We start from the raw sequence: 15877 nt of genomic DNA on the forward strand, positions 1-15877 counted from the left end.
GCAAGTCAGTGCAAGCTACTTCAGCTTTGTGAACACTTGGAACACTCATTATCCACTGGCCTAGAGAACTACCCAGTTCATAAAAGAGGGGATGCTTGTGTGCCCACAAGTTTCCACATACGCAAAACAAGTTTCTAAGACTGCCTGGGGAATTACTTGCTTGCAGACCTACTTTTCAGGGAAAACTTAATCTAGCAGCCTTCGTTCAAATATTCCATGTGTGGATAGGAGAATTACCCACAGCCTATGGTTTCATAGAGGTATTGGTCTACCGTGAATATTTGTAATATATCTCATTTCCATCAAATTTAAAATTTAAATCATTTCTACATGTTTGTAATGTTTTAGAGTTGTATATTATGACAAATCTGGAAGAAGATATATTTTAGCTGCTATTAAATTAACTATCTGTGTTCCACTAAAAGACATGAACAAACAATACGATTTGTAAGGCAATATGTTTTTGAAAAATATTATCTGGCAGAAAATGTGTTCAAGGCAACTGGCAGAAAGATGAGCATAATTCTAACTGATAAAAAAAAATGGCATGCACAGATGTCAAAATAGATAATTAGAGTATAAATATAAAAAAAAAAAAAAAAAAATAATAATAATAATAAAAACAAACACACCCTTTAATATTTCCTGATTAATAAATATTAAACCATAAGATTAAAGAAAGCTTATTTTTACATTGGAGCTGTGAGACCTCCAGCTCAGCTGACTGTGCAAACTAGGGTGGCAAATTACAAGTGGCCACTAGCCAAGTGCTTGTAAATTGTGGAAGCGGATGGTGTATCTGTCAAAATTATTGGTCAGAGTGGGTGATAGATTCAAGGTATCCACTGACAAACCAAACAAACACAAATGCATATTGACATAAATAATAAAAACAGCTGACGTTGTTGAGCTATTTGACCTTGAATGAGTAAGTCAGAGCTCTCTAGTATTTCAAGCTGTCCTTATTTCATTCTGGCTGCCTATGTGTTTCACCATCTATAGAAGTCAAAGCACACTGGCCAGCGTGGCCAGCGTCCCATGAGCTATTTTAAGCAACCCTCCACTCTCAGCCTCAGCAACGCTGTTCCTGGCAGTATGCTTTGCATACTACTGTCTCAGAAGGGGTACAAACTACAGAGGGACATTTTCACAAACAATTTTTCATTTCATTGGTTTTTCTTCTTCATCACAACAACTTGGTCTTGACATGTGAATCAAATCAAACATAAATCAAAATGATAAAAATCATTCAGTTAGTGCATGATGAAATCAAAGAAAATGGACTTTTTTGTTTGTTCTGTAATAAGAATTACTGCACAAATAACTGGGCTAAGTATTTAACAGAGGACACACTGAAAGTTCAATTTTTTTCACATACCTCAGCTCATATAATTTAAAATAAAATGTACAGTACATTAAAGTGACAAGTCTCTACTTTAATTTGAGTAGGTCTAAATCAATATTAAAAGAACTGTGTGCGAGATGTAGCCCTTTTAACACACAGTACCCAAATTGCTGAGGTTCAAAAGTAACTGACACTTTACTCCTTAATTTCTCTTGGTCAGCTGTTGTTCAAACATTTGTGCAAGTGTATGTACACACAGTTCTGAGGTGATTGAGATTTGAGCGCTGCTGTTTAGACTGGCATGGACTGGTCTGTGAAAATGAACAAAAAGCAAGTTTAGCATGACCATGAAAACAATTAAGTTAACAATGAGGCTCAAAAAAGCAAAAATCTATCATAGAAATATCAATAACAGTAAACAAATGTACACAGGAAAACTACAAAATGACAAGAAGAAGGCTCTGAAGAAAAAACCCTTTATGACTGCACAGCAAGTCAGTATATTTCCATGTCAAGACTTCATGACCATGACCTCAGATGACTCACCACAAGATGCAAAGCCCTGACAAGCATTAAAAAGCAGAGACCCAGATTGCAGTTTGTAGCAGCATACAAAAAGAAACCAGTAGAGATGTAGAAAAAAAAGATATATGAACTGATGAGACAAGTCAACCTCCATCAAAATGATGGCAAGAAGAAAGTGTCAAGTAAAAGAGGAAAAGTTTAAGACCTGAGACATACCTCCTTCGCCTGTCAAACATGGTGACAGCTCTGACATGGTTTGGGCTTGTATGGCTGGAATTTGCACAACAGGAGGAATGCAGCTGGAAACAGCAGCATTCTAAGTGCTCAAATTCAGCCAAACGTATCAAAACTCATTGGCCGACATTTCATCATTCAGCAGGACAACAATCCTGAACACACAGCAAAATAACAAATGAGCTTTTCAGAATGAAGACATGAAACATCCCTGATCGGCCAAATCAATCATCTTATCTCGCTTTGCATTGGCCAGCTAAAGATCAGACTAAAGGCAGTGAGAACCCCCAAGAACCAAGGACTGGCAGTAGCTGCAGTTAAAGCCTGCAGAGTACATCAGAACAGTTAACCAATATTGCACTTTAATGTAGTAGAACGTTTATCCAGTACTGAAAGTCATTTTGTGTGTGGACTAGATAAACATGCAAAAAAAGAGTAAAAATACACATTGTACCGAATAAATTTTTCTGGCACCATATAAGTTAACATTGATGAAAAATAATGTGCACCCAGACAGATTTTTAATGCCATTCAAGACTCTAGGGTCAGCAGTGGTATTCATGTATGTTGTATTAAAATAAAACATCATGGAAGTTTCATGAGAAACTGCTGGCCACCAAAGCTTGAGGCTGACAGAGCTAACAAACAGAGTAGCAGCTGCACAGTTCACTTCCTCCCTCACAAAAGTACAGCAAAATATGACAGTTCTATTTTGAGTAACTTCCTGAAATAAAGTGTTTTTAAAACAACACAATAGCATTCACAAAAAAGCTTGATGAATGTGTGGGATGAAAAGAAATTGCAATAACTATGTAATTGTCAAGTATTTTTCCACTGCTCCCATAAAACTGTAACCCAAGGAAGGGGTCAAAGAAAGTACGGCCTTCTCATTTTATACAGTGAAACAATCTACAATAAATACTGATAGAGACAGGTGTAAAAAAAAAATTAAGAAAAAAAAACACGCTAGTCTTTTTGCATCTCTTTTTACTGACAGTATTAATTTCCTGCAAAGCATACCGCTGCGCTGCCTGAGAATTCTTCAAATGCCATGGAAATTCCGTTGATCGTAAAAGGTAGTACTGAATGTGGCTCACAAATCCCACTCCATTCTCCCTTGACTGTGAAACCATGTTTGAAGCCCTAACAACCCATAGCAGAAAATTGTCTTGATCTGTCTGTCTGAGTAGATCTCCACTTGGTCAGATATTCTGGCAATGTAGGCAGAAAATCATGATGAAGACAATATCACTGACTTCATATTTCAAAATTATCACATTTCATCTCATTGGTCATGTTTACATGAGACCTTTAATTCCTCTTTAATTCGGAATTAAAGTTAGTTCCGCTTTAAAATCTCCTTGTAAACACTTAATTCCGAATTAAAAAGTTAATTCCGAATAAATTTAATTCCGAATAAACTAATTCCTGTGTACGTTCTATTCGTGTATACAGTTAATTCTGCTTTAGTTAATTCCGGTCATTCTGCGCATGCTTGGCTCCTCACGTAGCGATGACGTAGCGACGTACACAGCTTGGTCTTCTGCGTCCCTTCTCTGGTATTCTCTCTTCTCCTTCTCAAGTGACGCAACAGAAGTAGTACGCCATTGTCGAGTTGCTGTTTCAAAACGACAATAAAAAGCAAAGCGAAAAGCGTGCTTATTAGTTGTTCCTCCATGTTGTTGGGGAAAAGAAATGCCACGGCAAATGGAGTTTGTTTTCTTCCGGTAAACAGGGATACGTCATGTCCACTCCCTGTCCAATCAGAATCCTTTCCAACGCCCAAGCGTTAAAGCGGAATTAAGGAAGGGGATAAGCGTGCGGTCCATGTAAACCTTAATTCGGAATTAATATTTCCATGTAAACGCGAAGCACAAAATTTTAATTCCGAATGAGTTAATTCCGAATTAATAATTCCGAATTAAAAAATTGCATGTAAACGTGGCTATTGTAACATGAGCATCATCAGGCCAACTAGCTAAGAACAGAAAAATATCATTGTATCTTTTGGCATAGGAAAAACCGCAAACTACAATAACTTTACAGCTTCAAGCTGATGCAGTGATGACATCCTGCTAACGTCTTCACTATAGGATCACTATAGGATGTCATCAGTGTGAAAGAGCCACTGCTATGGTAGCTGCTTGCTATGGTAGAAAGAACAAAGGATGTTTTCCTGTTATGGCAAACACTGCCTGCTGGTATGAATCTATGCCATCAGTGCTTTTTTTCTCCACGTCTTTACTGTGGAAGCTTTTAGCAACACATACAACCATCCCAAACAAACACGTGTATGACGTATGCTCTCCACCGTAATGTAAATCACTGTATGTAACACCCTCACATAGGATTAGTATATATTAAAAGATAATTTGTTTGTGTCTACAAATACAGGCTTGAATTGCATAGCTAGAACATTTTCACTGTGTCCTCACAACAGTAGGTCACTGGAATGACCCACAGCTGAGGACACAGTGAAAAATAGCGCAGTGCTGCACAGAACTGTATGTATGCTGGGAAAATTTTTGACGTCATAATGCATTCCATTTGAACCATTAGTTATGTCATTTGTTTGCCATGTATATGTTACTGGGATGAAATAAAAATTCTCGCTGCTGGGATTTACTTGTATGACACAGCAATAGGACTATGTCACAATATATGGAAATAGTGGCTTTGCAACCTCCTTGTGCCAGCAAAGCGCATCTCCACATCTATTTAATGTACCACAAAAAAATTGCTCTTTATGACATCAACATCAGCATACGTGCATGCATATGTACAAAAGCTTATGTAAATCACTGACATCTGAGAGACTATTAGTACAAAATGTCTTACTTTCTATCTTATCATCTCAAATGTTCTATGTAAACTACAGAAAGGTACAAAACAAACAGTGAACTGGGTCACCTCTGACTTGCGTAACAGTTGATATCATTTCAGGTCTGATTTTCTAATCACACTAAAGCATTTATAACATAATGCCAAAAGTAATTTGTCCTGCTGGTTTTCCTAGTCCATGTACAAGACCATCAGTATCCCGCGTCCTTCTAACCTAAACATAATTTATATCTACTGTCACGTCATGCCTGAGATGGCGTAACAGTGTACAGTATTTGGGCCCGACATAGCATTCAGTCATTTATGTCCCAGCCTTTCTTGATTTAATCTAAATGTACACATTATATATTAGTATCAGTCTTCAAATATTTGTCTATTTTCCTGTTTTAAAAATCACCATATAATCTTTGTAAATCCTCAACTTACAAGGCCAAAGCAGTTCTGCTTTGCAATGAATAAAAGAAATGTTCACAAAGCCAATCAAGATTTTTTTTTTTATTTTATTTATTGTTTTAAAGTTGTTTTTTTCTCAGAACACAATTATCATTCAAAGGCAGCAGGGCCATGAGTGTTTAGCCTGTGGTCCGTTTGTAAACACTGCAGGGTAACATTTTTTCAGAGTCTGTGGTATGTGGTCCCTAAAAATGCAGGATGTTGTGCAGTATGGGAGACATTTCCTTGTTTTGCTAGAGGAAGGACATTTTTAAACTAACTATGGCAGTCCAGAACCAACAGAGACTGAAATCAGTTTTAAATACACTGAGCTCAAACCTGCTTTGTTAAAAATTGTCAAAACTTCTTCATTATTTGTTGTACTCACCTATAGTACCGAGACTGGAGGTACGTGGAACACACTGCTTTGGACACGTGACTGGCTGAGCCAAAGTCTATCACCTTCACCCTGTAGGGTTGCCTCACTGGATCCACTAGCATTATGTTCTCTGGCTTGAGGTCTGCATGAATCAGACCCATGCTCTTCAGCTTTTTCAGAGCTGTAGCTACCTGCTGTAGCACAGGTCTGATCACTTTCAGGGGCAGCGGGCTGAACTTATTCTGCTTCAGGAAATCGTACAGGTTCTGCTCAAGCATCTCAAATACCAGGCAGGTGTGGCTGCGGTGCTGGAAGCATTCAAAGGCTCGCACCAGGTTGTGCTCATCTGCATTTTCCCCACTCAGACGAGCAAGGATACCAACTTCAATTTGACCCTGCCGTGCATATGAAGGGTGGTTCTTCAGGATCTTCACAGCCACTACCTCACCTGTGCCCCTCTTCCAGCACTTTACTACCTGGCCGAATGTGCCACGTCCCAAGAAATCCAGCACTTCATAAGTATTCTTCATGGAACACAGGACTTCATGTTGTACTACCTGATAGTCCCCATCCCCTCCTCCCGTCCCTCCTGCTGCACCCACACCCCCATGCCCTACACCCTGTTTAGAGGGGCCTCCTCCAGCCCCTACAGCCGCAGGCGCTGTTACGGCTGCGTTCCCCGCATTCGTTTGCAACATGGCAGGCAACATTGACAGTTCCTCCACAATCTGCATGGTGCTCCCTCGGTTATCCAGCTCCTCACTTTTACGTTTCAGCCCACATCGCTGAGAGCTGTCAGCTGAGTTCAAAACTCCACACTTCTCTTCTCTGTCAGCCTCCTCCTCTCTGCCTCCCTCACCTCCTCCACTGCAGCCCTCTCCCCTTCCCCCTCCTCCTGCCCCTGTTGCTCCACTGCTGCTCCCACTTGCTATGTCTGTCTGCTGCTGCTGCCCCTTGCCCTGTGAGTGGACAACCCCTGCCTCCTGTTGCTGCTGGGCCACAAGTGGGCCTGGTGGTGGTCCTCCTCCTCCTCCTCCTCCTCCTCCTCCTCCTCTTTTACCGGGCTGTTGTCTCTGTACGCCACGCACCACCACTGTCTGCACTGGGTACTCTTGTCCTCCACGTACTTTCAGGCCCACTGCCAAGTCTCGGTTCACAAACGAGTGGGCTTGTTTTGTTGGGTGCACAATGCCAAGGGTTCTGCTGTTCAGATAAGTCCGCGGGTGTGCCCTCTCATGGTACACACAGCTGCTGGGCTCAACTTTGAGTTTCTTCACACTGCTAAAGGCACTTGTCTGGGTTTGATAAATGTGTGGTGGGTAGACCAAGACTTGTGAGGCCATACCTGCAGAGAAAGAATAAAGCAATAGGTATTTAGAACAACAGTAAAAAAAAAAAATAAAATAAAACAACAATTTAGCATGTTACAAAGAATGGTGCCACTTTGAAAAAAAAATAGCAATTGTTACAACATATTGTGCAAGAAAAGAACAATCTTGCTGTTATGAAGTCCAAAAAAATCAAGGATCACCTAAATCTCCCAGAGAATTTACCTGTCTTTGTTTGCTCAAGGTGAGGGCTAAGTTTAAGTTACGAGCAGCTCAAAAAACATGTAGATAACACCATGCCCATTGTGTTGTTTTAGCTACTCCTAGTTGATGATGTCACAGTAGTAGTGCCCTATTAACGCCCATCTACTTATCGCAGTCAATGTATATGTCCAATGGATCAGAGAAAGAGAGCACATTGTGGTGGAGTGTTAAAACACCTTCACCATTCTACCCTATCCACTGCAGTCCCACCAACACCTCCACATAGCAGATGACTAACTTCTCAAAGGTTTGCCTGACCTTTCCCTGCCATTTCCATGCATCCTACTGCAGGTCTCTAGGCAACCAATCGAGAGGAGAGAGAATGAGAGACAGACAAACAGAGAGAAGTAAAGTCACAAAGCATCATCAGGCCCACGTGTCCAATTACCTAAGATGGTGTATTCTAGCCTCTTCCTCCATCATAAGCATGTGTGTGAGCATCTTTAAGGGAAGATAAACCACTTCATGCTCATGAACTTAATCACGTGTTGCTGAAATATTTTGAAACTACATTATGTGTAATAAAAACAAGAGTACTGAAGCAAACTAACTTCTCTCAGGATCTTGGTAATCTTTAAAAAAACATATTCAAAACTGGCACAGTGACCTTATCAGCCACTGCCATGTTGGAGCTTATGATCTACTTTCATTATCAGCCATATTCAGTGAGGTACAAACTGGTACACTCCAGAGGTTTACAATATTTATTAAAGGTTAGATTTACAGAATAACGTTTACCTAAAAAATGAAATGAACAAATACTAATCAATGTTTTAAGTGTGGTGTTTTGAAAAGCCAGCCTTACAAAGACAAGTTTCATTCTTCAGTGTTATTTCCATACCTTATTCAAATAATTGTTTTTGAACAACTAAAAGGACACTTAACTGAGTCAGGTTTAGGCTGTTAGTGCCCCTAAAGAGCCTCCTAAAATAAATATCCTGACGGAACACGTACTTGTTTTGTGATAACACTAGCGCTGGGAGTTATCCCTTTGACTCTATTCTAAGCAGCATGATAAGGTCAACCTATTCTCTTGACAGCTCTTTGCACAATCATGCCCTCTGTTACTGTTTGGTGCCACTGTTTACCATCTTCTCTGTGGGGATGGGGATCTAGAGCCAGTTCCAGTTTATAACCAGTTCCACACTATCCAGTACATCAGAATTGCATGCCTCAGAGCTTATCAGCTCCTGTTATCAGTGCCAGCATGTCTTCCTGACAGTTGGGATTTGCAAAAGAATGACATCAAACTGCTATTGCTGTCTACACTGCTGGAACCATGCAACAAAATCAACTTGCAGTGGAGAGGAATAAATGGTTCAAAGTGTGTCTACTTTTCATTAAAGAAGTTCCAGCTGCAATGTCAGTAAAATTATTATTTCAAGTACAGGTGCAAAAACTGGCAATATGATCAAACATCTTTCTACATAATATGGGGGTAAAATCCAGGAATGCCACATATTTGACACTCTAGATTAAACTTTATTGTCATTGCACAGAGTGCAGATACTGAGAGTGAAGCCAAGTGGAGTGAAGTGGAGATTGGCATTCCAACTCGGAATTCAGGAAGCAGTAGTGCAGAGTAAATATAGAAATATAAATTAAAGGGCCTTTATGAATACATTGACATATTCTAAATATTAACAATGTGCACAAAATGAAATGAACATACATCATGTGCAGCAGCAACAGTAGCAATTACTGTTTTTAGTGTAGTTGTAAATGTAGCGCAGGTGTAAAAATGAGACATATGAGTAGTTATGATATATAGAATAACCAGCTTTATGTGAATATTTGTATATACAATAAGTCAGATACGTACAGTGAAGACAACAGTATAAATATGCATTCAGGACAGACAATGGTACAGATCTGTTTTGGTATGTTGGTGCATATATAGGGCAGGGAAGTGTTGGGCAATAATATGAGTAACTGACAGGGAATCAACAGCCAGTGAGGCTGTGAACAGTTCTAGTGTTTGAGACTGGGTGCTGGGGGGCTTATCAAGGTGGCGCAGAGCTTAGCAAGGTGACAGCTAAAGGGAAAAAGTTGTTCCTAAACCTGCTTGCCAAGAACATAGACTCCTGTAGTGCCTCCCAGCGGGGCGTAGGACCGAAAGTCTGCGACCCAGGTGAGAGGTGTCCCTCACAGTGACTGCGCACCCTCTGCAGACATTATTTGCGTGAGACAGTGAACAACTAAAGATGTGCTGGGCAGTTTTCACCACCTTCAGAGCTTTCTGGTCGAAAACAGAACAGTTGCCATACCATACTGAGATGCAGTTGGCTAGAAAGCTCTCATTAGTAAAGAGATAGAAGCTCTTCAGAAACTGAGAAGACAGATGGACCTTGTTGAGTCCTCTCACAAAGAAGAGATGCTGGTGAGGCTTCTTGATTAGGGTTGAAGTGTTTAGGGTCCAAGAGAGGTCCTCAGAAATGTAAACACCCATGCTGGAGACAAGATCAACCTCCATGCAGTTGATACAGGTGGGAATGTGTGCCATCTTTTCTTTTTTAATATGAGCAAGAAAATCTAAATGAAATTAATTATTACAAACAATCTCTCGTCATTCATTTTAATTCCCACACTCAACACACTATTTCAACACTATTCAGATTTAGAGACTAAAAAGCAGAGAGCCTGTGTAGGCATATTTTTTCTATACAGAAAATGACAACTTATCCATTCCCCATTCCTACTTCTCTGTTAGAAATACTTAAATTATGCCAAGCAAGACTGAAACAGGTCAAGGATAAGAGTCAAACAAACACTATCATTTTATTCTTCACACATTTCAGAAGTACTTAGTGGTGCTGATTTCATTCATTCATTTCCACATCCTGAGGACATGCAAGTTAGACTCTTCAATAAATAAGTGGGTGACTGAAAATCCTGCCTGTCTTTGATGATGCGATAGCTCTGAAATTGACAGTCACCCACCTCCTGGTCAGTTTGTGCTTGGATTTGTCTAATTGTTAATGGCTAACATGTTAATGCACTTATGTTTATGGTGCATTTCCTGTAATTTAGATTCCTGCAATGACCTACTATTATTCACAAGAGCCATTATGCGTAGAATTTGAAGGAATACAACTTTGGCATTCCTAAATGGACGTTTAAGACACCAACTTTGAAGAAACAAATGAGTATCCAAACCAGGGTTCCCACTCTTTTCAAGAAATAATTTTCCAGAACATGAAGCTGCTATGACAGATGAGACTAACAAGTTCAAGTGTATGGAAGTTGCTTGTAAAACAACTTTAAAGCACTGTAGATGTTTAGGTTCTTATCAATCATGTAACATCATCAGCGAAACATGTAATTGGTATTAAAATGGCTCTGCAGTAAGAAAAGTCCAAACATTCAGCCAGAGGCATGAAGAAAAATCTTCAGCCACAGGCAGAACAAGGGGTCCTGCAAAAATGATATGGCCCCCACAGAACTCTGATCGTAACATCATGAAGTCACTTTGGGATTACAAAAAATGTTAAAAAAAACAGAAGACATTTAGACTGCTTGAATCCACAGATCAACTGTGGCAATTTCCCTGAGAGGCTTGAAATGACCTACTACTCAAATATCATGAAAAACCATTACTGGTTTAAAGGCAAAGGCTGCTCACTTTCAATATTAATCTGATTCAGGGTTTTCTGTTTACTGCCCTTTGTACAGAGTCATTTCACACAAAAAAAAAAAAGGTGTTAAAAGGATAATGGAAATTTCACAGTACACCGCTGTATGTTGTAAGCTAATTTCCACATTGAAGAACTTGTTAGTCTAGGCTGTGATTAGCTCTACAACCGACTCACCTAAACCGCCCTTTTTTTTTATCACAATGACCATTTATTTACTGCAACAAATTAACCTCACCTCTAAAAACACAAGCAGCACTGGCAAACACTTAAATGAGAATTCTTAATACAACATTTAGCAACTATAGCTTAATTTTTTGATTCACTTATTGTTTTGAAAATGTGTTTACAAATCCCAGTTTGACTCATTAGCTAGTTGATCCCTGAAATCCCCAGTGCAGCCTTTTTTTCTGTCCGCCTTCTTCTAAAACATACGAACAATTACCAGTGTCAAAGAAGAGAAGAATTAAAAACTAGTGGAAAACATCGCACATGCTGTACAAAGGCGTGACAGTAACACTTAAAGTTAAGTAACACATTGTAACATTCACGTTTTCCTGCTTTTATCCTCTAGAACGGCCTTCCCATGTGAATACTGTAGCTTTGTCCACAGTGCTCACCATAGTATCATACACTAATGGTGACACAGACACAGACAAGAGCACAATTCACCTGGGTTTATGCACAATAATTGCTGCAGATTGAGTGTACATTCCCGCAGGGAGTTTCTGCAAATAGCATAAGGTCCCAGGCAAATGCAGCAACCAGAAGGTCAAAGTTACATGAGACACACCCAAACCAACTGCAAGACAGTCCAAGTGCAGACTCTGTTGACAGACGTCACTCTAACAGCACATTCTGTCTGTCACCTTAGAAGCCATTCACTTTCCAACATAGTTGTACACCATGATCAAAGTGTTACTCGTGTTTCAAACCTACTATTTTTAACCTCTAGATTTCTAAATCATACAAAGAAGTGGAATACATTATAATAAATCACACAAAGGGGCATTTGTGAGGGGTTTACTACAGAGTAAATTGAGGGATTCTGTTGTTTGCTTAATAACCATGCAATTAACAATAAAAAGTCTAATACATGGCAGGACACAGCCTGTAGTAGAGCCATTTCATATAAAGACTCACTGAATTGCGCTGTTTTCAAGTATGTGCTTGTCTGAGATTGTTGGTAGAGAAGAAAATTTGAGATATGCTGTTACATGAACTCTTGTTCTTGTAATTTACGTGAGCCAAATTCCATATTGAAGAATGCCAGTAATCCACATATTTTTTCTTGACTTACACCTGAAATACAACATGTATATTGTGGATTTCAAGTCTATGCCTGAGGAATTGAGATCTTAATTGCCAGAATCCCTTGACGGGAGTCCACACTTGGTCAGGTCTCACTAACTTAACAATCGAGACGTCTAGATTTCAGCACCAGTTCAGTGTAATACAACACCAAAAACTAAATTTTAAATAAAATCTAACCTGAGTTAATATGTCTTGCTACAAAAATATAATCGCTATATCAGGGGAGTGGAAAAGTCTAACACAGGGATGTGAAGTAGACAGCCTTTGTTGTTTCAAAAGGCAAAAATGGCAGCTGCTGCTATTATTACCATGTGAAGCCAGATACTCCCCTAGTCAGCCATGAGGCTCCTCCTGTGGCATTGCATTACATCCTTCAAAGCTGCAGAACCATTCCAGCCGGCTTGAGCTGGTAAGTAATTGCTCACAGTTGAACTTTTGACCCTGGACAACTCAAAATTCAATTGAAAAGAAAATAAACACTAGACACCTGTCCACGGTGAACAAACGGTACTGACTGACAAAACAAAAGTGCCGAAATAATGGTAAGGTGAGAGGACAAACACATTATGCCAGTCACATTATGTGTTGGGGAAGGACAAGAAACACTACAACTAATCTTTCCCCTCTATTGTCTCCTCTACTGGGGAGAAATCAAATTTAAACATTAATCTGAAGTCAAAGGTTATGCTTCCATTTAACTGTAAATCCAAAAGACATTTCAAAAAAGGGAACAGCGCACTGCATGATATGCATCAATGTATTTTCAAACAACAGACGTCAGAAATGGTGCAGTTACATTGTGAGTGATGTTAAGATACTAATGATTTGTTAGTAACGGAAACAGCTATATATGTTCAACGCTCATCTCAAAAAGATCTTTACATAAGTATTAGTCAAAGATGAGAGCCAACTTGACCCCAAACCAGGCCAGTGTGCACTATACATAATCCCCTTCTACAAGTTAATCAGGAGCTGTAGAGACAATTCGTGGCCATGTTGCTCGACTTCACAGCTCAAAGCGAAACTGTCTTGCTGTGATCAGTGCAGCTTAGACTGAGCATGTGAGCTATAAATGTTCACCATGCTACAGCATATCAAAACAGACACATTAAACATTCACATTTAGTCAAAGGCCAGATGATCATGAAAGCGGTTTGGGTGATAGCATTCTGTTATCATGCATCATGCATTCAGTTAAGTAGGTCTGCTTTCTGTACAAAAGGAAACATAATGAGTCCCATGATTCTTTGGGACACATTTTTTAAGGAAGAATGTGCACAAGCAATATGATTATTAGCAAGTGGTAAAGGACACACTACTTATTGCTTATACAGGGTTTCTGCAGAAATCAGCCAGTCCAATTTAATGCTTTTTAATGCCGTTCTAATGCTATACTGTAAAAATTTTAATGCCATGACTGTGAACTCAACAAATTACACAGGTTTGATTTTTTGTAAAAGATGATTTTTATATGAAAATTGTCCCTACATTTCACTATTTTTGAATTCGGAAACCACCCCTGACCACCCACGGGATGTAGTCATTCTCTGAATTCCACATTTTCTAGCCATTTCTGCTGGAATTTGCATTTCCCCATTTCCCAGCTCTCCTCCACCTGGTCCAGCCTGCCGGCCACTTTCCAAACATGCAGTTTTTGGCAATTGTACCTGACCGGCCGGAACAGTTATCGCAATGCTTCCGCATGTTTACGCAGATGCACGTATCTGACAAATCACAGTCTATAATTACATATTATATTATTATTATCAAATATTTTTCTTGAAAACTGCAGAATTTTTAATGCCACTGAGAATCGAATTTTATGATTTTTAAAGCCATTTAAGGCCTTAATTTTCACAAAATCAATTTAATGACTATTAATGCTTTTTAATGCCCTGCAGAAACCCTGTTATATGGACTGACAGACAGAATAACAGAAACTTACAAATACCAAACATGCAGCCTGCTAGTCCTGTGCCCCAAATTACACAGGCCCAGTCGAGTATTGGAGAAGACTGTTGTCATTATGTTTGATCATTTTTCATCCTTAACTTCACTTATTAAAGTCCTGCCTCAATCTTGTGTGATCCTTAAGGATCCCCAGTCAATAGGTTCAGACTGTTGATGATAAAGTCACTGATCTTTTTTTTTTTTTTTTTTTTTTTAAAAACTGTCAGGCTCATGTATGATTCCCTTGTTTAGATTTGTCACAAATAAAGCGATGGTTGCAAAATTATGCATTTGTCTCTTCTGCAAATGGTAGAAAATGAAAAACAGTGGCAAGGAGGCTTTGTGTAGCATATGCTTAACAAAGAATGAATAATTTGTTTTGTGGTGGTGATCAGAGCAATATCTTTGTCTAACTTTAGCAACAGGGGTTTTCCCACTTATGTTTTTCTACCCTTTTTGTGAATCTTTGAGTAGATATAACTCATAGGGGCTTTTCATACAGCAGACTCCACTAATTTTTTTCTCTGACATATACAGTTTTGTCTGTCACACACTGTACAGCCTTCTTTCCCCCTGTTTGAGGATTAAACTAATTTTGGCAAATGACGATTTCATTACTCCACCAAGGAATGCGGCGGAGTTATGTGACAATCGAGGTTGGTTTGTTTGCCTGTCTGTTTGTTCACAACATTTCTCAAAAATAGACTAACAGATTTTGATGACATTTTCAGGGAAGGTCAGAAATGACACCCAAATGATTAGTTTTTGGCAGTGATGCGGCTTATAGTCTGGATCCATGGATTTGTTAAAGATGTCTGTATCATTGCGAGATGGCGGCACGGCGTCACTGTAACTGTGACTACACGTGAACACTACGTCAGCTGCCTGCTGACGATCACTTGACTGCAATCCTACTACAAATCGACCGCTGCGAACTTATCTGTCGGAAATGATACAAGGAACAACTGATTAAATAGTGGGAGTGTTTCTGAGTCCCATCAATTCCCGCCGCTCGCTACATATTTAGGTATCTGTACGTAACGTACACGTGCATAACACACCCCTGTGCTCAGCGCAAGGTCATTTTGTTTGTGGGTACATCTATATTAAATGGCCACACTCTATGTTGCCATGATTTCTGATCATCAATAACTAATAAACAAATGATGCACTTCTTTAAAAAAAAATGGCTGCATTTCTGACAATGCCATATGGTGGAATGAACAGCCTTGGTGGAGTACTGCACTCTCTGAGTGCTTTTGTAGTTTATTTTTTTGCTCAATGGAAGCTAGAATATGTCGACTTATCTATGAAATAATGCAACTGGGTCTTATTGGCTTTTGCTTAGTTCAGGTGATGAAGGCAAATGCAGACTGTGAAAGTGGAAACAAAACACCATCTTTAGTCCCACTCCTCTTTCTGTTGTTGCCAACCCTAAAGCATTAGGCAGGGGTTGCAATCTAGATCAGAGCTGCACAACCTTACTGCATACTGTGGTGCTTTGCCTGTGTCTCGTGAGCTTGATCTTCTACGCTCATTAGATAAAAAGGCCCTCTATTTTCTAAAGCATGTGACCTAATGGTATTTCGGCTGTGAACTTATGACTGTCATGTAGAAATCTTCTCCTTCTTAG

General features: G+C 39.5%; 1 protein-coding gene across 1 annotated transcript in view; it reads right to left on the minus strand.

The window, feature by feature from the left end:
- The window catches only part of hipk3b (homeodomain interacting protein kinase 3b), a 44586-nt gene that overhangs the window by 25605 nt on the left and 3104 nt on the right, over positions 1-15877 (minus strand). The window contains exon 2 of the mRNA XM_023282938.3: positions 5766-7101. Coding sequence (XP_023138706.2) covers positions 5766-7101 — 1336 coding nt within the window. The remainder of the gene's footprint in view (positions 1-5765; positions 7102-15877) is intronic.

This window comes from Amphiprion ocellaris, chromosome 1 (assembly GCF_022539595.1).
Source record: "Amphiprion ocellaris isolate individual 3 ecotype Okinawa chromosome 1, ASM2253959v1, whole genome shotgun sequence".
In the NCBI taxonomy this organism is placed as follows: domain Eukaryota; kingdom Metazoa; phylum Chordata; class Actinopteri; family Pomacentridae; genus Amphiprion; species Amphiprion ocellaris.